This window comes from Cololabis saira, chromosome 8, assembly GCF_033807715.1.
Source record: "Cololabis saira isolate AMF1-May2022 chromosome 8, fColSai1.1, whole genome shotgun sequence".
Classification (NCBI taxonomy): domain Eukaryota; kingdom Metazoa; phylum Chordata; class Actinopteri; order Beloniformes; family Belonidae; genus Cololabis; species Cololabis saira.
The window spans coordinates 30873371-30899329 of record NC_084594.1 but is presented as its reverse complement, the minus strand read 5'-3'; the positions used below and the strand labels follow the sequence as shown (position 1 = coordinate 30899329).

General features: G+C 40.8%; 2 protein-coding genes across 4 annotated transcripts in view; both read left to right on the top strand.

Annotated features, from left to right (window-relative positions):
• Positions 1 to 873: 873 nt before the first annotated feature.
• On the top strand, positions 874 to 16463 carry eif4ba (eukaryotic translation initiation factor 4Ba). 2 transcript variants are annotated; one of them, XM_061727733.1, is made up of 15 exons: positions 874 to 975; positions 3665 to 3811; positions 6440 to 6645; positions 7551 to 7667; positions 7789 to 7843; positions 7952 to 8095; positions 8430 to 8567; positions 8682 to 8852; positions 8967 to 9255; positions 10542 to 10630; positions 10796 to 11054; positions 11218 to 11255; positions 12383 to 12512; positions 14808 to 14880; positions 15306 to 16463. In XM_061727733.1, the coding sequence occupies exons 1-15, from the start codon at positions 963 to 965 to the stop codon at positions 15381 to 15383; spliced, it is 1947 nt and encodes a 648-aa protein (XP_061583717.1). In that variant the 5' UTR covers positions 874 to 962; the 3' UTR covers positions 15384 to 16463. The 2 variants fall into 2 exon arrangements, with proteins under 2 accessions (XP_061583717.1, XP_061583718.1); XM_061727734.1 differs by lacking the exon at positions 12383 to 12512.
• Positions 16464 to 19189: 2726 nt separating this feature from the next.
• Positions 19190 to 25959, top strand: part of LOC133448828 (tensin-2-like) — a 33644-nt gene continuing 26874 nt past the window's right edge. For both annotated transcript variants that reach the window (XM_061727728.1, XM_061727727.1), the window contains exons 1-2: positions 19190 to 19545; positions 25755 to 25860. In XM_061727728.1, coding sequence (XP_061583712.1) covers positions 19426 to 19545; positions 25755 to 25860 — 226 coding nt within the window. In that variant the 5' untranslated portion in view covers positions 19190 to 19425. The remainder of the gene's footprint in view (positions 19546 to 25754; positions 25861 to 25959) is intronic.

Below are 25959 nucleotides of genomic sequence, written 5' to 3'. Positions count from 1 at the left end.
TACCTTTTTTCTTATCATTTTATTTCATTTATTTATTTAAGCGTACTCTTAAATCAGCAACTTGTGTTTTTTTTATTATTTTACCTTCTTTTCTCATCATTTTATTTCATTTTATTTGTTATTTACTGTCTAATTACTGTATGTCTTGCCACTTTTAATGTTGATGTAAAGCACTTTGAATTACCTTGTATTGAATTGTGCTGTATAAATGCTGCATGAGCCAGTTCAAACAGCGGTACAAAAATATGGTTTTCACAGGGTACAGGGAGGATGAAGGGCTTTGACCATCACCAGGTGTTTCCACACATGTGTTATTATATTATTGTAATCTTTGTATGTCTATGTGTGGACCCCAGGAAGAATAGTCTTCTCATGGTGAAGACTAATGGGGTTCCTTTTTAAATAAACAAATACACATCATTTAGTCACTTGTTTACTCACATTATTTATTTTCTTTGTTTGTAAATGTGTACATATGTAATGTAAATATGTAATATGACGCTGAAATCAACTGAGGATAGTAATTTCTGAGAAGGGAGAAGGGGTAGGATTAAATAAGCATATGCTTCTTTCTACTCATTTTCGGACATGGTAAGATTGTTTGGTTTATTTATCTATATTTTTTTTTGTTGTTTTGACTATTTTGACTTATGTGTTATTTTATGTTTTCCCATGTTCGGAATAAAGCTTTTATTAATTAATTCATTCATTCATTCAAATAAACTTGCCTTGCCTTGCGAAAGTCGCAATATTTATCAGCATTTTTAACAAAACATTTAACAGAAATGAAACATAAGAAATACAGACTTTCATAAAACATGAAACAGCATTGTGTCTGGGCGGATGTAGGTCAGTAAGTAAACAAGGGAGGAGGCAGAGAGGCTTGTGAACGGCGATGCGCGCTCCCGATAATAAACATCTGACGCCTTCATCCGGGAACTACCACGAACTCGCTCTCCAACATGGCGGCGTCAGGTGAGGTTTATGTGGGGGATCGATCCGGCTCGGTTAGTGGCCCTTTCAGGGTGTAAAATCGCTGGACAATTGTCCCCACGAAGTGTGAGATTCACCGTATCCGTCTGCGTATCGAATCCCGTCTCCGTTTGGGGTGTATAAAAGCGCGCAGTGCTGGTTTTCTAGCCCGCTAAACAGGCATAGCTGGCAGCATGAACCGAGCTGCGACTTTTTTTTTTTTTTTTTTTTTTCTACAATTGAGATTGAGATTTAAGGCTCCAGTTTCACACGAGGTTCCCCCCGCCAATGCCGATATGTTTTCTGTTTATTACAAGTATGAGGCGGTGGCTGACATGTTAGGAGGAGAACTGCGTGCGGATCTGGCACATTTGCGCGTCAGCGGCGCCGGGAGCCCCGGGCCGCCTGCAGGGCTGCCCACGTGCAGGACGCCGCTCCCCGCCGCCGCGGCGCGGGGGACCGGCTGGGGCTCCGCGGCGCTCTCGGGGCGCATCCCAGAGACCGGGGATGTCGGGGTGGGAACTCTTGAGCTGCGTTTTTCACCCGAGTCTCGCCCCGGTGTTGATGGCGCACTTGGATCCCGGCGCTGCGACGCGCACTAGGCCCTGAAAGCTCCCCAGTCAGCAGTCCTTGCGCTGACTAAAGCCTGGATTTATGCTTCCGCGTTAAATCGACGCAGAGCCCTACGGCGTAGGGTACCGCGGTTGCCGCCGTAGGCTCTGCGTTGGTGTAACGCGGAACCATAAATCAACCCTTAAGCCCGCATACACACCCGAGACAAAAGCGATCAGCAAAAGCAGCAACCCGTGTGCTTACTGTTAACTGCAAAAACACACCGAGTACTTGTGTTTTTAGCTTTAAGAGCAACACAAAATTGAATGTAATGAAGCCACTGCGAGGGCTGCAGTTCATGTTATATTACTTATGTACAATCATTTTACAGGACTGTCTCAGAAAATTAGAATATTGTGATTTTCTGTAATGCAATTACAAAAACAAAAATGTCATACATTCTGGATTCATTACAAATCAACTGAAATATTGCAAGCCTTTTATTATTTTAATATTGCTGATCATGGCTTACAGCTTAAGAAAACTCAAATATCCTATCAAAAAATTAGAATATTCTGGGAATCTTAATCTTAAACTGTAAACCATAATCAGCAATATTAAAATAATAAAAGGCTTGCAATATTTCAGTTGATTTGTAATGAATCCAGAATGTATGACATTTTAGATTTTTTTAATTGCATTACAGAAAATAAAGAACTTTATCACAATATTCTAATTTTCTGAGACAGTCCTTTATACGGGTATCTGGCGTTGTGTACTACTTAATGGTAGCAATAGGTCTATGTGGTCTTATTGTATTTATACATTTTTTTTTTTTAGGTATACTCGTCCTTTGCAAAGATTGTCCTGACATTTTGGATTTTCATTAAAAAAAAAATATATATATATATATATATATCTCCCCGTCAGTTTTATCTTGACCCCTTTTTCCCTGCCTTAGACCAAAACAAACCAGACCTGCTCTATGAACTGTGTGAAGCCCCTAGGTAGCTGGGTGTAACTGTGAAGATGGGCCCTGTAAGGGATGCTTTGCTATGGGCCTGGCCTCCAGCAATACTGAAAATTAAGGGACAAATGCATGTAATACAAATAATTGGAGCTAATAGTCTTGTATGTTAAATGGATGCCATGATCACTATAGCACAAGCTGTATAATAGTCCGATAATATGCTTGCACCCTATGAAGAAGTTATTGGGCTGATGGATCCCCACTTGCTCATATAAAAGTGGAATTGGTGCTTTTTACTATCACCTTTTTGTTGAATTTGCTTTTTCTAAAAGCTGTTTACAGTGGCACTGGGCTATTTGGCAAAATCAGTGGCACGCAAGCCAATAGAAATGAGAAGTAGTAGCCAAATCCCTTGACATGAGTGCTTGGCTGCACTGTTTGCCTCAGCAGCCAATAAACTGCAGCAGAAAGCAAGGGTACAATAAGATCATATTAAGTGTGCCAGTGAAACCTTGCATTTGAAAAATAGTTATGGGCATTTCTATCAGCCTGATCCAGCAGTTTAGATAAGTAAATGCAAGTTAGTCTTACCAATATATTGAATTATTGCTGTCAGCTATGATCAGACAGTATCTAATGATGGTGATGGGCCTAATGGGCTCACAGCTCATTAATTCAGTCTGGTAGGGTTCTTCAAAACATTTAGCAAATGTGAAGTTTGATCATTTGAATGTGCTACAGTTCTCTTCTAACAGGCAGCGGTTTTCTGCCCTATTACAGTGGCGGTTGCACAGGCAAACCACTCCCTATGTGAACTGTTTCCAGTAGGAAAATAAGTCTGTTTTTATCACGTTCACATTGTAGCCCCCTTATCAGTCCAAGCTGGACAGCACTTCGCCACGCAACCCTAATACTTTTTGCCTGTATAGAACAACCGCTATCTGAATAAAGACAAAATTGCTTCTTGAAGGTTAAAGGATGAGTCATGCAGAGGTGTAGTTTAGTAACATTTAGGTTTTTTAATATTTATAAACTTATTCTAACATCTGTAGCTATTCCTAAGCTCACCTTATGTGGACACTCTGAAGAAGAGCGTATGAGCGTATATTGAGATTTATTTTTCACTTGGGAAGGTCTTCCCATGGTTGATTCTGTAAATCTTCTCAGTAGCTAAGAAGAAGAATAAGAAGGGGAAGACCCTCACCCTGACTGACTTCCTGGCAGAGGACAGCAGTGGCAACAGCGCCCCTGCCCCCCCCAGCTACCCGGCCAAGTCCACAAGCTGGGCCGATGAGACTGATGATCTGGATGGCGATGGTGAGCACACAGAAATTCATACACCTTTCTGATGATTAAAACTTAATTTTTCAGATTCTGTTACTGTGAAATGTTTCTTTTTTTCATGTTCAAAGTAAGGGCTTCATAAATTTTAACATTAGTTTTGAACCAGTTAGGGTATGTTGACCTCCTTTTGTAAAACAAAGCACAGTTACCACTAGGAATGATGTCACTACTTTTTTAATAAAACTTGTGATGTTGATATTTACAGATAAGTTCTTATCATTTTTTTTTATTTTTTTTTTTTATCCTCAAATGCACTGAAAGACCTGATATTTCTTCAGTCCTTGGCTCCAAGTAAAATATTGAATGCAGGATTTCTTTTCTCTTGACAGTATTTAAACTGCAGGAGGTCTCCGAGATGTAATATTTGAGCGCTGTTGCGCACGTACAGTAGCCACATCACAGCAAGTGTGATGCCAGGTACACTAAATGAGCTCAAACTTTAATATTAACATCTGAGGAACATCTGATGAAGCCTCACAGACTCAAATCACTAAGTTATTAGATCCATATTTCCTTGAGCATTTGGCAATGACTGGCAAGCAGGCCTCTATGTGAAAACCAAATTGCAAAATACCTGCATAACCTGTAACAACACCTTTGTTGCTCAGATCCCTGTGTGTGTGCGTGCTGCATATTTTTGCGGTGTGGGCTGAAGAGCACAAAAACTAGAGGCACACTTTAAATCAACATGCATTTATCTCAGCAGATATTTTGATGAACAACATTATCATTCTTTTTTATACCATTTTCTTTTTCTTAAAATTTACTATAAGATAATGTACTGGAATTAATTTAGGTGTCATTGTGGTTTTTCGTGAAAACTGAATGGTAATTTCCTGCTTACAAAACGCTCTTGGGCGGGAAAAAAATGTAGCAATTTCATGATTTGTCCTAAAATACTTTTCGTCTCAGGCCGTTTTTATGTTTGTATTATGAGCAACCTTTTTCCTCAGAAAACATTGTTTTTCCTGAATCTTTGGCAACACGCCAAGAGTGGAAAATCAAGTCATACTGGTCTTTTCCAAGTCTTTTTTTATTATTATTATTATTATTATTTTCCTAAACCAATTTAGTTCAGATGATTGTAATATCTGCATTGTGCAGTATGTGTGGCTTTTTACAACTTGTGAGGTAACAAGTTCACAGGTTACTTATTGAGTAGTGTCCTCCTGGTCCTCCCCGCAGAGTAGGACGGTTATTTTTCAGATTTTTATCTAGGTTGAGTGTAACACCAGGTCATGTGTCTTCCTCATATGGGCCATATCCTTTTTTGCACATGCTCCTAAAGAGGAACATTTTCTTTGGTTTGGTGGAATTAATGATGATAATTCTCTAATAACACAAGAACTGATGACATTCAAACTTAGAAGATCTTTGGAATTAAACAATGTAGCGGATTGTGCCCTGTTTTAATATCAGGCTAGTATGTATCTTTAGTTTCTATGCAGCACCAAGTTAATGTTTAACCGTAGTACTTTGAATTCAACTGAAATAAGGCAAACTCCTAATTGAAAGCAAGTTCGGTAATATTATCTACAGTATTTGTGGTTTAAGACCAGTTTTTCAGTTTACATTTATCTGCTCATATGAGAGTTATGCTCATTTTTGTTAGTTTACCACCAACTTGAATGCTCTTGATTTACATCAAATGCATGAGTCATTCATTGAATGATGTGAAAGTGGCCCTCCAAGGTCCAGTGATAACACTTACACATAATCCTGTGTATGAACTGTAGAACTGACAAGTAAAAAAAGCACACAGTTGATCTGATGGGATTCCTCACCCGTTATGGGATTTGTTGTTTCTGCACAGCTACGTCTAGAGTTTTTCTTTGGTTTTACTGTTCCAGCATGTCAGGAGTCAATAGCCATGTAGATTCGGGTTTTCTTTGTAGCAGGTAGCCCTAGTATTTAGTGATGCACCGAAATGAAAATTTGTGGCCGAAACCGAAAATAATAATAAACACTTGGCTGAATACCGAACATGGTTCTTCAGCAGTTTTTCATTTATTTTGCCAATTTTTTCACCATTGCTTATATCAAATACATTTGATTTAGGCATGCTTTTCAAAGAAAAAAATATTTTACAAAATTACAAGGTAGAAAATATTTATTGAACATAAAAAAATGAAAATTTTTTAATTTCCCAGCATTATGTTGTTTTGGTTCCACCTCCTGGTGAATGTTAGGTAAAATTCTTATGGGGTTAGTTTTTGGTTGGCCAACGATTTATTACGGGAGCGGCCAGTCTATTAGGTAAAATTCTTATGGGGTTAGTTTTTGGTTGGCCAACGATTTATGTAGTGCGCAACGTTACGGGACGGAGCGGCCAGTCTATTTCCTTATTTTACAACGCCGTTATTAATTGTTCGGTTTTTTCCCCACTTATTCCACCGAACACCGAAAGTGTTTTTTTGCCATTTTCGGCCGAACAATTTCGGTTACCGAACAATCGGTGCATCACTACTAGTATTCTTTCATTACTAATGCGTTTATTTTGCTCTGAGATACTTTGTCATTAACCCTTAATAGGACAACAGCAACAGATGAAGCTGTTCAATAGAGTTTTCTCTCAAATGTTTTCTGTCCTTATCCCTTTAGTCTCAACATCGTGGCACACTGATGAGGATTCGTACAGGGCACCAGCTATCGACCGCTCCATCCTGCCCACGGCCCCTCGCTCAGCCCGCGAGCCCAATATTGACCGGTCCAAACTGCCCCGCAGCCCGCCGTACACGGCCTTCCTCGGCAACCTGCCCTATGATGTCACTGAGGACTCCATAAAAGACTTCTTCCGTGGCTTGGCGGTATGTGTAGCAAATGCACAGCTGGGCATGAAATGTTCTGATTACAGTTGCCACAGCAAAGCAGCACAAACAGTTAAACTCAAGTAAAGGCTTCAGTTGTTCAGTTGATTTCATTTACACAAGTGATAAATGAAATCATGTTTTGGTTTCAGTGGCAATGTTGGAGGAGTTTTTTTGGTTTTGTCACGTTTCTTAAATATGTAAGGGAGCTTCCAAGATCATACTTTTAAAACCGTTTCAGATTCATGTAACTGCTTGATATAAATGGGGCGTAAGTTAAGAAATCTATAAAAGCTTCTCGTGTGTTCTGTCTTCTTCAAAATTTTGTAGCAAGGATTGATTTTATGGATTTTTTTAATGGTTATATATTTACATTTCTATTTTTTTGTGTGTTTTTACTGCTTGTCGTCTTGTATCTTTTGTGAAGTTCTTATTTTACGTGAGAAAGTGGCTAAATTAATAAACTTATCATATTTTTAATGCAATACCACATAGTTTCAGGTTAAAATTTCACTTTCAATTTTAATATCGTCTGTTTCATTTCAACTTTATTTTCAAGTCACTGTGTTTCACATTCGTAATGATGGTCACTGAGCGTGGACGTCATGGCAGCTATGAGATGCAGGAAGGGAAAGAGAGAGAGTGACCACGCAAGAGACTGAGCTATAAATCTCAGACAACCCAGCAGAAGTGCTTTAATTTCCACACCTCCTATAGAAAGAAACGCTGATCTAAAAACAAAACTTCCTGGGTTGCTTTAACATGATTAATGGTTTAGCCTTTTTGTTGTTATTTATGTTTGGCAAGGTCGTGCCGTGATAAGTTTATCTTTTACTTGAGTTCCTGTGGTCTGGGCTCTGTGCCTGGTCTCTTTCATGTGTAACCGCCTGCATCTTTGTTCTTAGATCAGCGCAGTGCGTCTGCCTCGCGAGCCCAGTAACCCAGAGAGACTGAAGGGTTTTGGTTATGCTGAGTTTGACGATGTGGACTCCCTGCTCAGGGCCCTCAGCCTCAACGAAGAGGTGAGATGAACATAAACAACACAAACTTCAAAGTGAAGTGAATGATGAAGCATGATGAATTAATTATAGGGTAACAATTCTTCATCCATTTCTCTCCTGTGTCCCACATTTGTGCCAACAGAACCTTGGGAACCGAAGGATTCGTGTTGATATTGCAGACCAGTCTAATGATAAAGGTATTTTTCTCACTGACTTTGGGTCTTTTTTTCTCCATAATTTCAGACTTTAGTTTTCTTCTTTTTGGCCAGTGCATTGGATACAATCTCTCCCCTTTTACATTTCAGAAAGAGACGGGATTATGGGAGGCCGAGATAGAGGGATGCGGATGGCAGACATGGGACCTGACAAGACGGACAGTGACTGGCGAGCTCGGCCAAGTTCAGATGCCGATGACGGACCCCCAAAGAGGGATGATGCTTTTGGAGAAAGTGAGTTTAAAAATCAGTGTGTATGCCTTCTCAACAATTAGTTACTTGTTTGAAATAACAACATGTATCTGATTATTATTTTTCTGTTAAGGAAAAAAAGCTCAGTTGCAGGTCTGACTATGACACCACAGGTGTTAGTTAATGAACATAAAAGTAATATGTATTTACTTAAAGCAGACATGTGGCATGTTATTCCAAAGTGAAAACTGGTCAAATTTAGCTTCATGTTTTAATCATGAAAGTGTTTTTCTGTTTTGTTTTTATGATCTAATGTATTGACGTCATCGGAAATCCAAGTGTGCCATCACATAGAATCATTGTTGTCCTGTTGCAGGATCTCGGGACCGTTACGAGTCGGATCGTTACAGAGATGGGCCACGGCGTGACAATGATCGTTATGATGGAGGAAGAGACCGCTACCGTGATCGCTATGACGACAGAGATCGCCGGGAGCGCTACGATGACAAAGGGGGTGAGTTGTTCTGCCAGCCCTGTGTTTGCTGTTATTGTGTTCCTTTTCTTTGCTTGCTTCCCAACCCTGAAATGCGTTTCACTCTTTGCCTCTGTCCCCCTGCTGCCCTTCTAGGTTTTGACTCCCGTGGTGGAGGAGGTCGTCGTGCCTTTGGTACTAGCTTCCGTCGAGAGTATGATGACAATCGGGGTAGTAGCGACCGCTACGGTGACCGCGATCGTTACGGTGAGCGGGAGGACCGGTACGAGAGACGAGAGGAGAGGCGCGAGGAGCGCGGCGGTGACAGTTCAGTACCCCAATTTACTACTATCTCATCATCTACATTAAGGTTATTTAATATCCAGATACTCATATTCAGATTACATGGCAATAGTTTTGTTATCTTTATTCTCCCATTAGCTGGTCAACAAAGACCCAAGTTAGTTCTGAAGCCTCGCTCAGTACCAAAAGAGGAGGAAAGTGTTGGCAGCAGTGGTGGTGGTGGTGGTGGTGGTGGTGCTACTCCTCCAGCTCCTCCCCCGAGCTCCGCCGGCAGGGCCTCCTCCATCTTTGGTGCAGCTAAACCAGTTGATACAGCAGCCAAGGAGAGGGAGGTGGAGGAGAGGCTGAAGAAGGAGGAGGAGAGGCTGCAGAGGCAGCTGGAGGACGACAAAGGCCGTGGTGCACCTGACAGAAAGATGAGAGACAGGTGAGTGTTGACCCATTGTATTTGGATGTTATAAAGTAGGACTTAAAAGAAGTGTTTTATCATTTTAGTATACTCTTTAGTTAGTTATTACATTCTTTATATCCTGAACTCACAAAACACACACACTCAATACCTCCACCACAGGTTGTGGATGGTTTTTTTGTAAGCTTACCATTAATCCCGGCTCTCTCTGGTACAGATTTGTCACGCTACCATTAATACATATAGAAGGTGATCTTTAACTTTTAGTTACTATGTTTGTTAATGGCTAAGAGCTAGGGCTGGGCGATATGGACCAAAAGTCATATCTCGATATTTTCTAGCTAAATGGCGATACTCGATATATATCTCGATATTTTTTCTGTGCCATAATTGGGGTTTCCCCCAAAGCATTATAGCATAGCATCTCTGTTAGCTTCATTTTTTTCTGAGGCAAACCCTTAAAAAAACAGTCAGTTTTAATACAAAGCCTCGTGCCAAATGTCACACAGGTTCCTTTATTAACAGAGATCTGCACAATATCAAAATGTATAAAACAAATGAAATAAAAATAAACTTCCTGCATATATAGAATAAAAATGCTTCTTGAATAAAATAAAACAAATATCCCTTTCCTGCATAACAATTAAATTAAAATACACTGTGCAATTAATACAATGTAGACAGTAACAGGCAGACTTTTCCACTGAGGTTGACAGTTGTGCAAATAACAAAACATTTGTGCAAATCTCAAATAAAACATTCAAGTCCATTTGTCACAAAATAAGCTATATCAAAATTTAAAAAAATATATATATATATTTTTTTTTAAATCGATATAAAGGATATTGTCTCGTACCATATCGCGTTTGAAAATATATCGATATATATTAAAATCTTGATATATCGCCCAGCCCTACTAAGAGCATTTTTGTGCTGCCAACAACCGCAGGTCAGCATTGTTAACTAGACCCTTAAATCTTCATTGCACACACGAGCCTCTGAAGTGGTATGTACTTTAATTTAGCTTTTAACAAACTCAATTAATTTCCTTGTTCCTTTGCCGTTTTAGGTAAGCATCACAAGTTCAGTAAACTCCTAACATCTGTAGAAGATGCATTTGTGTCAGCCAGATACACTTCTGGGTGTCATGGTGGGCTCATCTGAGGCTATATGCATCGTAGGGCTATTTATACCGTTGTGGTGCTAGGGGCTGGTTTGGTTTTTGCTCACCTTAAAGGCTTACGCCACTCAGTCACAGAGCTCTGATTTCAGACCCACCTTTTTTTTTTTTCTTGTATTTTCAGAGACCCGGGTTGGCGCAGTGAGGAACCTCCCGCTGAGAGGTCTCGCACTGGAAGTGAGTCTTCACAACCAGGAAGCACCAGTGGAAGAGGTGAGGTGCACTCGGTTCTGTTGAGGCATGTCTTCAAAAATGTTGTTTCAGCTTTGTAAATCTGAAAACAGAAGTTGTTGTACTCATTTAATTTCTCTAAAGGCATCTTTTGATTCATGCTTAATTTTTAGCAAGATTTATTTAAAAACCTTTTCATTTTCTTAGGATCAAGGTGTCGAGATAGCGAGCGCTCTGGGGAGAATGAGGTTTTCTCTAGCAGGGAAGGGAGCTCCACTTCCCCAGGGCCTTCCCCACAGGCTTCCTCCACCAGCTCCTCCAAAGAGCCGCTGAAGGTGATGCCTGCTCCTCCTCCCAAGGAGAACGCATGGGCCAAACGAAGCACAGTGAGCACCGGCTCCAGTGAGGGCGACAGTCGGCCTCCCGTCTCTCCGGTCTCAAGTGATTCTTCTCCTCCTAAGCTCAAGTGAGAAAACAGATGGAAATACTGAATTGATGGAATGTGATGTTCAGAAAAGGAAAAAAGACATTTAAACTGAAAATCAGCTCTCACAATCCGCTGAAAAGTTTTAGAAAAAGTGTTGTTGTTTCCTTGAATTTTTTCCTGACTATACTTCTTTTCTCTTTAGTTCTTCAAGTTCTGCCGATGAAAGAGGATCTGGAAAGGGTAAGGTCTGGCAATGAGTTAGACTTAGGGGTGTGAACACGTCTCAGCTGTTGTGTGGTTGGACTCTTCAGAATTTAATTATCACTTTAAAAATCATTTTTAGGTGTTTTTTTTTTTTTTTAGGGTTTTTTTCTCCCCTCATATGGTGAAGTTTACGTTTCACGTTGTTTTTATTACGCTATGTAGTGATGTGTTTATGTACCATCATACAAGTTGTTTGCTCTGAGTTGGTTGTGTAGTTGATATGGACCAGTGCGTGTGATTGCAGCGTGTCGACAGATGTGAAACACAATTTCCTTGAGTTACCATTCAGTGGACTTTGAGTGTACAGGTATTTAAGGCTCTTTCCGTGTCGAGATTGACAGAAAGTTGACCTCAGGTCACCCGTGGAAAAAAAAACAACAAACAGCCAATTCAATTTAATAATACTAAACTATAAACATATTGGATTTGCTGATGATCTCTACAGATTTAGCGTTCCCCTAAATGCCCTTTCAAACCAAACGCGCCCATTGCAGGTTTCAGCCGCTTGAAAACGTCACTCAATGTAGAGAAAACAGATGGTTTTAAGGTGTCCAACTTTTTACTTATTGTTGGCAGGCTTCCAGTTGTATTCAGTGTTGATGCAACCATTTTCAAACGTAGAAACAGTATACTTTTATTTGCTTTTATTGGCATTAAAGCTTGCTTTGACCTCCTTAGCTCACAGTGGACAGCCTTTCCACCATAGATTAATGTATTTTTGACCATGTCTTCCTCTCAGTTACATGAGGTGCAAGTACACTTGTGTCATAACAGAAACCTTCTCCCAAACAGACAAGGACATGTCACAATCTTTTGTTTTAATTGTTTTCTTAAAACAAATCTTCTGACCTTCATGTCAGGTTCAGATTTTATGTCCAAGGTAAAGCTAAACACTCGTTACCTGTCTGATCCAAATTGGCCCTTCCTGAGTTCAGAAATCCTTTTGCACATTTGACAAGCGTCACATTTTAAAAGCAGTGACACGAGTGAGACTTTCTGAATCCAACACAAGGGCTTGTTATGCTGCTGTGTGGTTGAGTCTGTAGTCCACTGCCTCAAGTTCACCACCTCGCTTCACTCGCCTGTGTGGCTTCTCCTTTAAGACGAAAACAAGGCTGATGGTGTGCATCGGGACCTGGGGGCCCAACGGGCACGAGGAGGATCTGCAGGGCCTGGAGCTGGGCGGGGCCGAGGAGAGGGGCCCAACAAAGAGCGAAAAAAGGAGGCAGACAGGTCAGCCATCCAAAGATAGCACAAAAGCAAAGCACTTCCTTAAAGAGACGAGGGGAAAAAAAATGTGTGAGCGTTTGAAAACGGTTGCCTGTTTTCTGTTACGCAACTGATGGTAAATACAAGTGTTTCTGGTGTTGCGGACACCAGGAACATAAGTCCACTGGGCTTTCTGGTGGCCAGGTATTAAAGTTTTCCATCGCCCACAGATTTCTGGAAGTTTGTCCTAAGAAAGATTTGAGATCAATACATATCTGATGAGAAAATGAAAATGGGGGACAGCATGGGCAACTGGTGAACAGGTAATATTCTTGTCTTTGTGTGCTTTAAGTGATCATTAGCCGACAAGTTAAATTGAACGGCAGTTTATTTAAAACATTTTAAGGTCATTCATAGCCCACCCCTGTGTCTGCTTCCTGTGTGAAGATAACATTTACAATTTTAAATACACACCCATTTTATTACAAATGTTTGTTTTTGGTTTTTTTAAAACACCAAATGTTCAAATATTTGAATTTTTGTCAGTCACATCATTCTAAGAGACTTTAGTTCATAATGTTGTTCAGAGCCCAAATTGAGTCATGGATCTGTTGTTTTGTTGTAGCTTTTGGTTGGTTAGTTCAGTAGCTACGTGTGTGTGTGTGTGTGTGTGTGTGTGTGTGTGTGTGTGTGTGTGTGTGTGTGTGTAGCATTGACCTGTCTTCATAATAAACAGTCGTCTCTGGAGGAGTTAGAACAGTAAACTAACAGATTGGATTATAATGACTGGATAATCCATGAATATTTCGCTCTTCATTGTTTTGGGTTTTTTTTGGTTATTTTCCATTTTTGGCACAGAAAGAAAGGAAAAAATACAAGGAACATCTGCAGTATTCTAAAACCAAAACAAAATAATGACAAGGGAAGGCAGCATCTTCTTGATTTCAAATATAAAATAAGACAAGAGAAACAACAAACTAAGTTAATCTTTTTATTTGCTTTTGAGTGTGATTGATGGAATAATTGGAAAATGGATGCAAAAGTTGCATCCATGTCCATGCAAAAAGCTTTCAATAGGTGGTGAACAGATATTGAGTTTTTCAAGTTGCTGAAATGGATGCACCCTGTAGGACGCTGTACACTTGTCACAAAAAAACAGGCTGTAGCTTCAGGTGTATTGTACTGATGATGATGAGGAGGAGGATGCAAGCTGCAGTGAAAACGATGCAGATTTGGCTCCTTGACATCCTCCATCCTCAAACAGACACGAGTTAAGTGTTCCGGGGAGCAAATACCACGACTGAGAAATCTGGACCGTTTGGAGCTGCTGGAGCAGATAATCACTTCAAAAGAACATTTTACTGTTGATGTAGGGGAAAACTGGTTTATTTAGCAGATTTTTTTATTCTTAAGCTATTTCTTTAATCTGGTTTTAAAATGAGGACAAACGATACAGGGATTTACAATCAAGCTTTTTAATATTCAAAATTAGGCCAGTCCTGTCAGCTGTCTTCTGGTCCATTAGCCTCTGTCTTCAGGGGAGGTTAGACTTTGGGAACAGAGCAGGCAACTGTCTGTCGTGTGGTATTTCTATTATCGACCCTTGTGTGTCAGGGTTGTCATTTGTGTGGCTGCCACCACTAATAGTCTCGTAAGGCCATGCGATGAAGCCTGTGCCACATTTGAGGCATCTCTACTCACGTTCTGTGTAAGCAGATGCATAAGGAACCAAACCAAGAGCGTCGTATCAAGCCGTGCATTGATTGTCCAAAAGTAATGATAGGCCATTACTGAATGCATGTTGACATAGATCAACTGTGCAGTTTGAAATGGTTAAACTAATAAACTTCCAAGAGCAAATCCAGAACTAGTTTCCACATACTTGTAAACCATGAATAAAATGGTGACACTCACCCCGTATTCTACAAAATAACGGCTTGATAAGAACATGGCAGCAGTGTTAAGTTGGGCAGGCTCGTTCTGAAAATTAATCTTACTCAGCAATAAAACACCCACCCTTCACTGTTTTTTGGTGGGGGTTCCCCAGATGTTTCCACTGATCAGAACTGACCACAACAGGCGTGCTTTGAAAGGCCGACAGTGTTATGGTTATGACTTGGCCTGGGGAGAAAAAAAAAAGACATTTCACCGTAAACTCTGTAATTTTCCGACATTAAAAATGACCAGAATGTGGGGTCCTCTGGTGAGGTGCTTTTTGATTTTTGTTCCTTTTTGTTTTGAGGATTCACAGCAAGTCTGTTCAATAGATACATTTTTAACGTCAATCTGTTGTGACCGCAGTTGTCTTTGTGCTTGTAGAAAAGACCCCAGAAGAGACCGAGAGTCTAGACCCGCTCCAGAGCCAAAGAAATATGAAGAATCCCCAACTCCTGTGAGTCCTCCACTGTAACATCATTTTATCCTCAACCCTTTACTGCCGGACACTTCAAATAACGTACAAAACATTCATATTTTTTTAATTTAAAGTATTAATTATATATTTGAATCAAAAACACTTCCAATTTTGTATTTAACAATGTTTAAAACCATTTTTCTTTACATTATGAATACATTAAGTATGTTTATATATTTATTTTTTTTACTTAGTGCTTTTATAATATATGAAATGTATAATTCTTTTCCTGCATTTTTTGGGGGGTTAAAGGGGTCGTACCAAGGTCATCCAGTGTTTTACGGTTAAGTGATGGCTTTTCATTTTAGTAGGTTTTTTTTTTTCTTTACCTGCTTTATTTGTACTAGATTTAAAAAAAAAAGTACATGATTGTTTGCTTTGCTTGTTTTCTTTTCCCTTTTCAGAAGTTCAGCTCTGCCAGCAAGTACGCCGCTTTGTTAATGGACGGAGAACAAGGAGATGATGGGGAGGATGCAGAATAAAGGAAATGTCACGGCAAGACCTCAGAGCACAAGAGGAGAAATTGACAAATTACAAAATTTAAAAAAATTAAAAATAATCTCACCTAGTTTATGAAAAAGTATAAATAAAAATAAATCTCCTCGCATGGAAAAGTGGCTCTGAGGGCAGGGAGGGGATGGGAACACCACTCCCACCCTCTTTATCCTCTACAAACTTGTCCTTTCCCTTCAACCACCCATTCATCCTTCTCCCAAGCCCAGCTTCAGGACTTTTCAGGTTCTACAGAATAGTCACATACTGGACTTGTTTTAAAATGGAAAAGAGGAAAAGCTGACACATGGAAAAGTGATGGATAACATTGAAATTAATTGTAATAAATAAATGAAAAAAGTTGGGAAAAATGAATTTGTATATTTGTGGCTTGCAGGTATGGCGAGGTGGAATCTGAAGACACGTAGTTTACTCAGTGGGACCTTTTTTCTAATCGGTATTTGACGTGCACATTTCGTAGGCAAACGCTCACGTTTATCACAAACCCGTTGTGTTATCTAGTGAATAATTTGGAATTATCAAATCCATCCCAGCCAATTTACTAATTAAAACCTGTCTTTCAGGACTAAAAACCATGAACGTCGGAAGTACTAATTTCAAGCTCTTTACCAGTTGCATATTTACTCTTCATCTAGTTAGTCGTTTAAATATATTCCAAATTGAGCTGACTCTCAGTATTAGGAGGGATAAACGCACACACCGCAGTACTGCAGGGTCGAGTTGCATGTCAAGAAAGAAAAGCAGCCGCTGCACGATTCTCATGGAGAGTCCATCAAGTGCCATTACGATGTTTCCCCCCCGCAATGTACAGATGTTACTATTTCTACACTTTCTGATCAAGTATTCGCTTCAATAAAAGGCCTGTGAAGGTCTTGTTTCTGGTGATGTTAAAGATTCTCCGCAGCTGTCTGAAGCCTTTTACTCTTCCTGCATACCTCCACGCTGATATATTTGGAAGGTGTAGACTTTCCTGCAGTAGAGCTTGAAAACTCCCATGAAATGACATGAACTTGTCTTCCAGTTTGCAATAAATTTGGGTGGTGATATACATGGGAATAGTATGTGTTCATTGTCCACGTACGTGTTGAGTGGTTCTCAGCCAAACTAGATACAGTGCTAATCTGGTTTCAATTCTTTAGTTCTTTTTTTTTTTTTTTTAGGAGACCAGCCAGTACAGCGGCTCTTCCTTTCTCCCTGTGTGAATCTAAGTTTGCTGTTCACACTCTGACCTTGAAAGATGCTGGGGTTTTTTTTTTTCTCCCAAACTTTAAGTAAGTAACTTTATTTCCCTAACTTCTTCCGGTGTGGTCTGAGGCAGACGGTTTCCTGGGTGTTCCTCCAGTCTCGGGGCCCCTGCTGAGTGCCGGACTCCTGACAGCAGCTGTTGAAGATCCTGCTGAGTTTTGCATCTCCCGCACACACACGCACACACACACACACACACACACACACACACACACACACAGGGTCTGCGTTTGTTGTCAGATGGAATTTCTTTAGACTTTGCAAGCAAGCCATTCTTCACAGTGGACATCATCTCTCACTGTCACAGAAGGACAGTTAACATCAGTGGTTTAAGTTGTGTCTGACAGATCAAGCAGCAGTTGCATGTGGGGAAGATATGAAGTGATAAACTTTCAAGTGTGGAAAAAACAAACTGGAACTCGGCATAAAGTTCCTGAGTTGATAGATTTGCACTCAATTTTCATTTTGAAAAAAAAAAAGTTGGGGATTGTTTAGAAACCAAGAGTGGGAGAGAATAAAACAAAAATACAAATTAGTGAAAATCCTTTTCCTCATATAGGAAGAAAAATTGGGAAAACACCCTGATCAATGCTGTAAATAAGCAAATCTTTAAAGTGGAACGACAACTGTCATGTTTGTTTCTTTATGCTTAAATATCAATTCCATTAGCATATTGTCGTTTTTACTAGATTATTACTTCCCCTGTTAAATGCACTTATGCAACTTGGTTTTTCCAACTTTCTTTAGACAAATATTTGAATATTTAATTCTTCAGTATGTTTTTAAGGCAGCGGCCCAGAACTGCTGCCATGTGCCCAGAGGTGGACAGAGTACTCGACCCCAGTACTTGAGTAAGAGTACAAATACTACTGGTCAAAATTTACTCCGTTACAAGTAAAAGTGGCTCAGTCAAAATATTACTCGAGTAAGAGTAGAAAAGTACTTGCTTTTAAAGGTACTTCAGTATCCAAAAGTAAATGCTTTTAAATGTACTTTAAGTAAACGTAAGAGTAAATTTCTTACATTTCTTGACAAACGCAGGCTACTTTGGCGGTATCGTTTTGAGGAGGCTTGACGTATTTCCGCTTTACGTACATCCCAGTGGAGAGCGTGCACTGTGATAGGTCTCCTCCTTTGACAAAAACAGCTTGTGTCCAATAGGATTTTAGGGAAGAAGAAAAAAGAGCAGACCTGAAAGTAACGAGTACTTTTCAGCCTTCCTAGAAATTTACTCGAGTAAAAGTAAAAATATTTGTCTTGGAAATGTATTCAAGTAAGAGTAATAAGTACCAAAGAAATCTAATACTCAAGTAAAGTACAAATCCTCTGGATATGTACTTAAGTACAGTACTCAAGTAAATTTACTCCGTTACTGTCCACCACTGCATGTGCCTGAGCATCTGATCCACACAGGCTCTGTACTTTCCCCAACTTCACAACTGAGTAGGGTTGTATCAGTCATTAAAATATAAAGTGTTTAACCTACACGTCTCCTGAGATCTACGTCAACACTGCAACCCGAAGGCATACTGCTGAAAACCCTCCCTCGCTGAAGCATGCTGATGGCCCGTGGCCTAATATAGCTCTCAAACATGGATTTGTCTCTGTTTTTTAACCAAAGACTGCTTTGTATAGTCTTGACTAGCAGCTAAAAACATGGCTGTAGAAAGAGCTCATTGTTGGAGATTTTCCCCTCGTAACCCTAAAACCTCCAGCTTACAGCAGTATTTTGTCTGGGGAACCCAGTTTTAGGAAATTTGGTTCTGTGTGAGTTACAGAAAAGGAATTCATCAAGCCGGGGAGCGCAGATCTCAGATTTAAGGACAGAGCCTGTTATTGTTATTGGTTCAGGAGGGAGCGAGCAGAGCATTATATTGAAGTCATGTACTCTGTCAAGACTAAGTCATATTTTCATTTGTTACAGTTAGACTTTTTTTGGAGTCAAGACTAATGCAGAGATATCAAAACTTAAAGATTATTAAAAAATAAATAAATCCCTGTTAATTCATGTTGCTACCAAGTGAGCTGCTGCACAACTAGAGTAGATCAAATTGGGATCAGGAGCAGGGAGAGGAGTTCTGTCTCATCACTCCCCCGTGAGGAAGAAGAGTGTGAGTGGGGCTGAAGCGAAGCCAAAGGGAAAGGGAAGGGCCTGACATCAACAAAGTAGAACAGCTGCCCCCTTGTCCCCTGTGGAGAGACAGCAACAGGAGCCCGGTCGGGTGAGATAGAGAGGTGAGGACTGCAGGGTCGGTCAGGGTGGAGCGGAAAAGCTCAGAAGGCATTCGAGGGTCTGTGGAGGCTGAGGGGATGAGAAGGAGATAATGGCAAGAGGAAAGTTGAGGATGGAGGGGAGAGGTAGCGAGTGCTTGCTCTCAGATTGAGGATCAGCAGAGAAGCAAGGGAGAGGGAGCGAGAGTGTCAGGCGGAGTTGAAGTGGAGGGTCACTGCTGGGTGATACTTCTTGGAGGGGAGAAAGAGGAGTTGTAAGAGGAGTGGAGTAGTAGTGGTGCCGGTGGGTGGGTGGGGTGCTGAAAGTCATCTGGGGTAGGTCTCAAGACAGGACGAGCTGTCAGAGGGAAATGGCAGGGCTGTGAGGAGTCGGAGAGTGTGTGGGGTGGGGGAAGTACAATGTTGGAGTGGAGGAAGTCATAGCGAAGACGAAAGAGAAAAAGGACGTCCTAGAGGGGAAGGCTGTCCTGCAAGGAGTGGACCAGGACCAAGAAAAAGTGAAGGCACGAGGTGCAAGAGGTGTGTGCTGGAAGTATGGGGTGCATTCACAGCGCCGCCAGGATCAAGAAGCGTGAACCCAGAGGACAAGATGCCAGAGAAGTCCCAGAGGAGGAACATCCTGAGGTGCATCCTGAAATCCTACAGCTTGCTGAGGTATTTCTCTTCTTTTCTGAGCTGGAGGGTAAACATGAACCTTTAGATCGCAAACAGTTTAACTTTAACTTCAATCCTTGATGTGCATGATCGCTGCAGTGTTTGCCATTTGGCTCAGCAGCAAGTAATCTGAACTTGAATTTTTACGCACCACACTTGTCACATGTTTGACATGAAGAATAACCTGCTGCCCCTCCTGAAATAACTCTGAAAAGTAGCTCAACACCTCCAGGTTTGTAGATGCCTGGGCTCCTACAGCCTCTCGTGGTCCATAAACTTGTTTAGGAGCCCTGTTTTAGAAGGAAGTTATTGTGTGACCCAATGTTTTTGTAATGCATTACAAAGGAATTATAAATCATGAATGGAGGGGGGGTTTACACCCTCCAGTTAATTTGCTTGATCGGCTATTAATGATGTCCCTGGGGTGTTGAGGATCAAGAGGAAGTGGTGTAAGTTACCATCTGCTTTTGACCCACTGCCTTCCTGTCTGCTGGCTGTATTTAGGACCAAGCCACACTTCTATATGAGTAACACCTCTGGAGGGCTTTTATAGATCCAGAATAAATGCTGCCTGTGGATCGTGCAGCATGGTACACACCAGAGTGAGCGTGTGTTCTCACGTGTCAGGTCAGTGTGACAGTGTCGACGACTGAGCACTGCCATGTTGCTTTATTTTGTCAAGTGCAGGACTTTTTGTCGAGCTATGTGTGTGAACGTTCAAACCCCTGATTTTTTGCTGCAATGGGAAAACATCAGTCCGGTCCCGTGTGTCTTCACGTCTCCTAAAGCTCGGACCCGTCCAGATTATGATAGCATAGTCCCAGCTGAATGGGTGGACTCCACTGCAGTGCAGAGCAATGACGTATGTCATACATGCAAGGAGCTCCTTCACTTTTTTTGTAGTTTCTGTTTGTCTTGGTTTCTCTGCCCCCACTCCCACTCCCACGCACACACTCACCCACAACTCATTCTCACAACTATTTTCAGCATTTTCATGGCAGTTTAAAGGTGACAGCCCCAACTCACGCAGGTTATAAATACCCGTCCAGAACTGGCGCGTACCCCCGGCTCACCACCTGCTCCCGTCCCTTCCTGAGTGGATTGCAAGTGTGCATGTGTGTGTGTTTGTGTGTGTGCCTTTGAGTTGTGACTCCTGGTCTCCAGCATGTCATCACTTATGAGGTGAGACTGAAAAAAGGCAATGAGGTATTTTGTGCCAAGGGGGTGTGCGAATGTATCATTATGATCATATTTTTGTTTTAGAATATATATTTCTTACATTTTCTGCTGTATCTGTTTCAGTATAGACCGGTTGTATCTAAATAGAACCTTTTAAAATGTTATTTCAGTTGCATGTCAATAATAAAGAAGGTGAAGCAGCTGCCACAGTCATAAAGGAATCCATTCTAGTGCTGCTGTTGGTGCCTGACCTTCTCTTCATCTACTCGCTGGACTGGAAGTGCTGCAGGCGCTTGTCAGTGGTCTCAGATGCTTGGAGAATGACATAGAAGCTGGCTTCACAAAAACAAATGGGGTGGGGCTGTTTTATGCTGCAGCTCTGGAGACTGGATGTCCTTTCAACCAGAGATCCGTCTGTGTGGTCCCTAAGAGTCTGAGAGAGAGTGGACATGAGGGAACAAGCACTTGCGAAGTCCAGAGCTGTACACGCTCAGGAAAATAATCCGCTATAGGCTCTGGAAAGCTTTGGAAGATTCAATAAATTACCGTATATCATAAGTATTTTGCAGTGATGGCATGAGGTTGCAGCTGTTCAGCTGGCTTGATTTACATAGCAAACACTGTTTAAGTTGTGTTGGCTCTTGTTGCCTTCTCTTTTTCTACCATATGCACTGATAAGAAGAAGTGAATCCATATGGGTTTGAAGCAAAGGGAATGCTCTTTATCCTCTGTCCTTGTCGAAAGTGATTACACCAAAGGCCCACTCGCCTATCTTGTTACATCCTTTGATGTATCTTATCTTCATGTATCTTATCTTGCGTGGATTTTTCAAATAGTTTTTTTCCGCAAAGTTTTTTACCAGCTTCTATTTAAGCACTAAAAAAAAACCTTAAAGCCCCTTTAAACTCTCTTTTTATATTAAACTTATGATTATATCTGATTATAATGACAAAGTTGCTCAAAGCTGAAAATGCAAACACCTTTAGATGCATTAGGCTGGATTTTAATCCTCCAGTTAATGTATGCCTTGGCCTAGAATTTAAGGGATATGAGATCGGAGGACTGAAACTGGTTTCTTTCTAGATTTAAAACTGAGCTGCGGTACAACAGTTTCTCCACTGGGCAGCACCCTTGACTCATCCTGAGCTTTATGTCGGACATTCACTGGTGGCGTGTATGAGTGAATCTGACAAGATGAAGTGATGAAACTGTTAATTCAAATAATTCCATTTCAGTTATTAACTCACGGACATTTTTTAGTATGTTGTCCCAAACAAAAAGCTGCTTCCATCTTATTTTTGCTTCAAGCTTGGGATCTTTTTTCCAGTTAAACTCTTCCACAACGTGGCAGAAATATACAGCAGTGAAGCATATATACACGTATAACCATTTTTAGAAAGAAACACATTATTATGAAGTTGGCCCAAGACAGAAGGCAGAGTGAAAAGTCACATGGAATGTAACATTGACCTACTGTGGCATTTTTAACACATTTAACTTTCAACTTTTTGTAAAAGTTGTGGCTTTCTTTTACCGTCTACCACAGTCTGCTATTAATCCTGCAGCTCATTTCATTTCAGGTTTGTGAAGGAAATTACAGGAACCCAGCAGGCCGTCACAGAAAAACAACCGATCTGATTTTCAAAACATAAGAGTTATGTAAGCACATTTCTGAACGGGATGATGACATGATCTCCTCAGCTGACCTAAATCCCCCCCGTAGCACTCTCGAGTACCGGTACACCCACAGAACTCGGTTAATCACATTGAGTGAATGCTTCAGGAGGAATTCAATATAACAGAGGAGACATCATCCTGTAACCTGTGACATCAGAATATATGGCCTCATGCTGATTTAATCCTGCTCTGAGAAATACTGGATGTTTTTCTCAGAGGAGATAACTTCAAACAATTACTGCACCAGTGGCTTAATCATATGGTTGAAGTCTGTCAGGGCGTTGAGAGTTTTTTTTTTTTAACAATTGTACCCCTACTGCTTATAGTATTTCATTAATTCATTAATTAGTATAATGGTATATTCAAATAACAAAGACATCAAATTACACAGTTGAAGTCATGAACCTACAGAGACCCTGAGGTTTTAATAACTGTAAGTTTCAGCCGTTTTGTTGTTTTTGGGGGGATTTTGAAGCTTCTCAAAGTTGAACTTGTTCATTTGTGTTCTCAAAGTGTTTTGTTGGGGGGGATTTTGCAGATTTTCACAGAGGAAAACTTACAAGATGCCAGTGAAACCAACCTGCCCAACACTAAATCAAGCCAGACACAGTTAACAATGAAATCCAGCTTTCATTTGTCGATGGATTCTAGTTATCAGGAACACTGAGCCCCGTCCTTCCAAAGCTGAACTTAACTTCACCGAACAGCTGAGAGCAACCTGAAAAGGGAGGGAAAGAAATGTAAAGTGGGGTAAAGTTTGATAACCAATTCTTGAAGACAAGTAAACAATCTTGTTTCTTCTGGAAGAAATATACCTGGATGACTCCACAGCTGCTCTGGCCTGTAATGAGCCGGGATAGACTCCAGCAGACCCCCGTAAGCCTGCAAAGGATAACACGGGTATAGATGATGGATGGATGGATGGATGGATGGACTCCGCTCTGTCCTGCAGCCCAAAAATGTTACATTATGAAATTAGAAGCACTCATAGTTTTTCTGCCTTGTTTTTCACCTTTTACAAAAAGGGGGTCAGCATGTCCCAAAAAAGAAAGAAAGAAAGAAAGAAAGAAAGAAAGAAAGAAAGAAAGAAAGAAAGAAAGAAAGAAAGAAAGAAAGAAAGAAAGAAAGAAAGAAAGAAAGAAAGAAAGAAAGAAAGAAAGAAAGAAAGAAAGAAAGAAAGAAAGAAAGAAAGAAAGAAAGAATGATTTTTGAGACAAATTTATAAAATTGCAGTGAAATACTTTGTTGATAATTATCAGCTAAAGTTAATGATGCATTTCCCTCCAAAATTGGTTGAGAACAAAAGCAAAGATAAAACCGGATAAATAACAGACTGTTTTTTCAGCTGCTGGAAACACGTTTAATAGAATAATTATATTTCTTTGTGGAATGTATTAAAGTACGCTATTACCATATTAACTTCCATAATTGTTGACACCTGAGAAACAGCTGCCCCAGGTACAACCAACGGTGCTAAAGAGTCTATCTGTGTTGATTCACAGATGGGCGGGCGGGTCACCAACACTCACATCACTGATTGATGACCAACAGCTTCTCCATCGTTCAGTTAATAACCGAAAAAGCCTTTGGATGAGAGGCGCAACAAACTAAGTTTTCGATTCAAGCCTTTCTTCTTCTGGCTTTTCTCTTTGGGGTTCGCCAAAGCGGGTCATCTGTTTCCGTCTTACCATCCACACCTTCCTTTGTCACTCCAACTGCATATCCTGTTTTACCACAGCTCCTTTAAAGCTCTCGCCTGTATTGTTTTTAAAATTGTGTGTGCTGAGGTTCTTTAGTGGTGGATTTAAATGTTGCTGCCTGACAGCACACCCGCCCCACCGTGGATTAAAAGCTTGAATTTATAAGGGACATTGTTCAAGTATTCACGTTTGTGAAGCTTCTTTCTGTGCAGTTGCTACGTTGAGAGTTGAGGTTTGTTGTTTGAGCAAATCTTCATTTATGTTAACATTATGAAACCTCAAAAAGCTCAGGGTGAAGATGAATAAATCATTAATCGTACACAACCAATCATAAACTATTTAGACACTCAATACAATTGTTTTATAATTCACTGACTTTAAGTGACTCAATCTTATTTTACTTACAACTGCAGCTTGTGGGAGAAACTAGATTGTTACAACATTGTCAATAAGTATATTTATGAAAGTGTCACAACTGGTGTGTGTCTCCAATCAACTGTGCACACACAATCGAAACACCGAAATGTTTCTAGTGAGATTTTTTTTTCAAAGTAAGAGTGTGTGTGTGTGTGTGTGTATACGCGCAGGTACTGAACCACATTTATTTCCCTCCGCTTCCCCCAGTGCATCATACACACGTCAAATGTAACACACGTGCCCTTTCCCCCGTTATATTTCCAAGCCCATCCTCCTCCTCTGCTCAAGGAAAAATTTCATGGCCTAATGTGCTTCATATGCTCTCAAAAGGCTTTACTTTGTACGAGGGCATGACCATGACTTCATATAAACGCCTTCCCACTTCATGTCACTGGGACAGTTGAGTATTTAGTTTATAAAAAGGAAAATCCACGGATTATGACTCAGGCCACCGCAGTAATATGCTTTTTAAAGGTCATAGCCTCGCCCTCACTCTGGAGTTATTTTCACTTCTATTTTGTCCCTTAAATTTCAATTTTCGCCACATATGATCCAGTAAGTTTAATGAATTTGGAGTATATTAAAACCTTTCAGTAATAGCAATATATTTTCCCTGTGTCAGATTCACGTTTTACTTGGTCCACAGAAGCTGGTGGTGTTTACACAGCTGCTGCGACTGCCTGGTGTGTTACCACCTTGCAGCGCTGAAGCAAAACTCAACATTTTATCTAAGAGGATAAACGCTGGGAGCCACCTCAGCCAGGCTCAAAGAGAGCATTAAAAACACCTGAAAAAAACCAAAAGCATCGGGAAGAATGAACACAGCTACGACACATTCATGCAACCTATCTAGTTATTACATTAGACAATAAACTTAATTGTGCCCAACCAGTCGCGCATAAAGTCCCTTGCTCTCCTCATCCTGGCTCTCACACTGAGACAGAATAAGGGCAATTTGAAAGAGCATGTAATTCGACAAGAAGGCTGAATGAAGGGCAGGTAGAGCAGCGGTTGTCATGCTGGTGTGTCACTGAAAAAGCAACTGGCAGCAGCAACACGAGGAGCAGCGCGGAACTGAAATGCCCGAGGAAACACAGCGAAAACACACAATATCACACTTTCCCAAGCACAGTTTCTGCATGATTTAACCAAAGGTCTTTCCTTCCGGAGCGGCATTTACGCCTGTATATTCTGTGTAGGTGATCAGCTTTGACTGTCCTGTGTGTGCATCTGCAGCTCACCAGGGCAGGAAGCCACACCTTCACCGTGAAGAGTTTCAAGAAGAGACAGTCGTGTGATGTGTGTGAGCAGAACATGGACAGCCCCGGGGTTTTCTGCAAGGGTGAGTTGACATGTCTGCCAGGTCAGGAACGGCTCACCTGGTCTGTCATCTTTCTCCACAAGTCTCCAAAGATGATTTCCAGACTGAAATGTGCTTCTC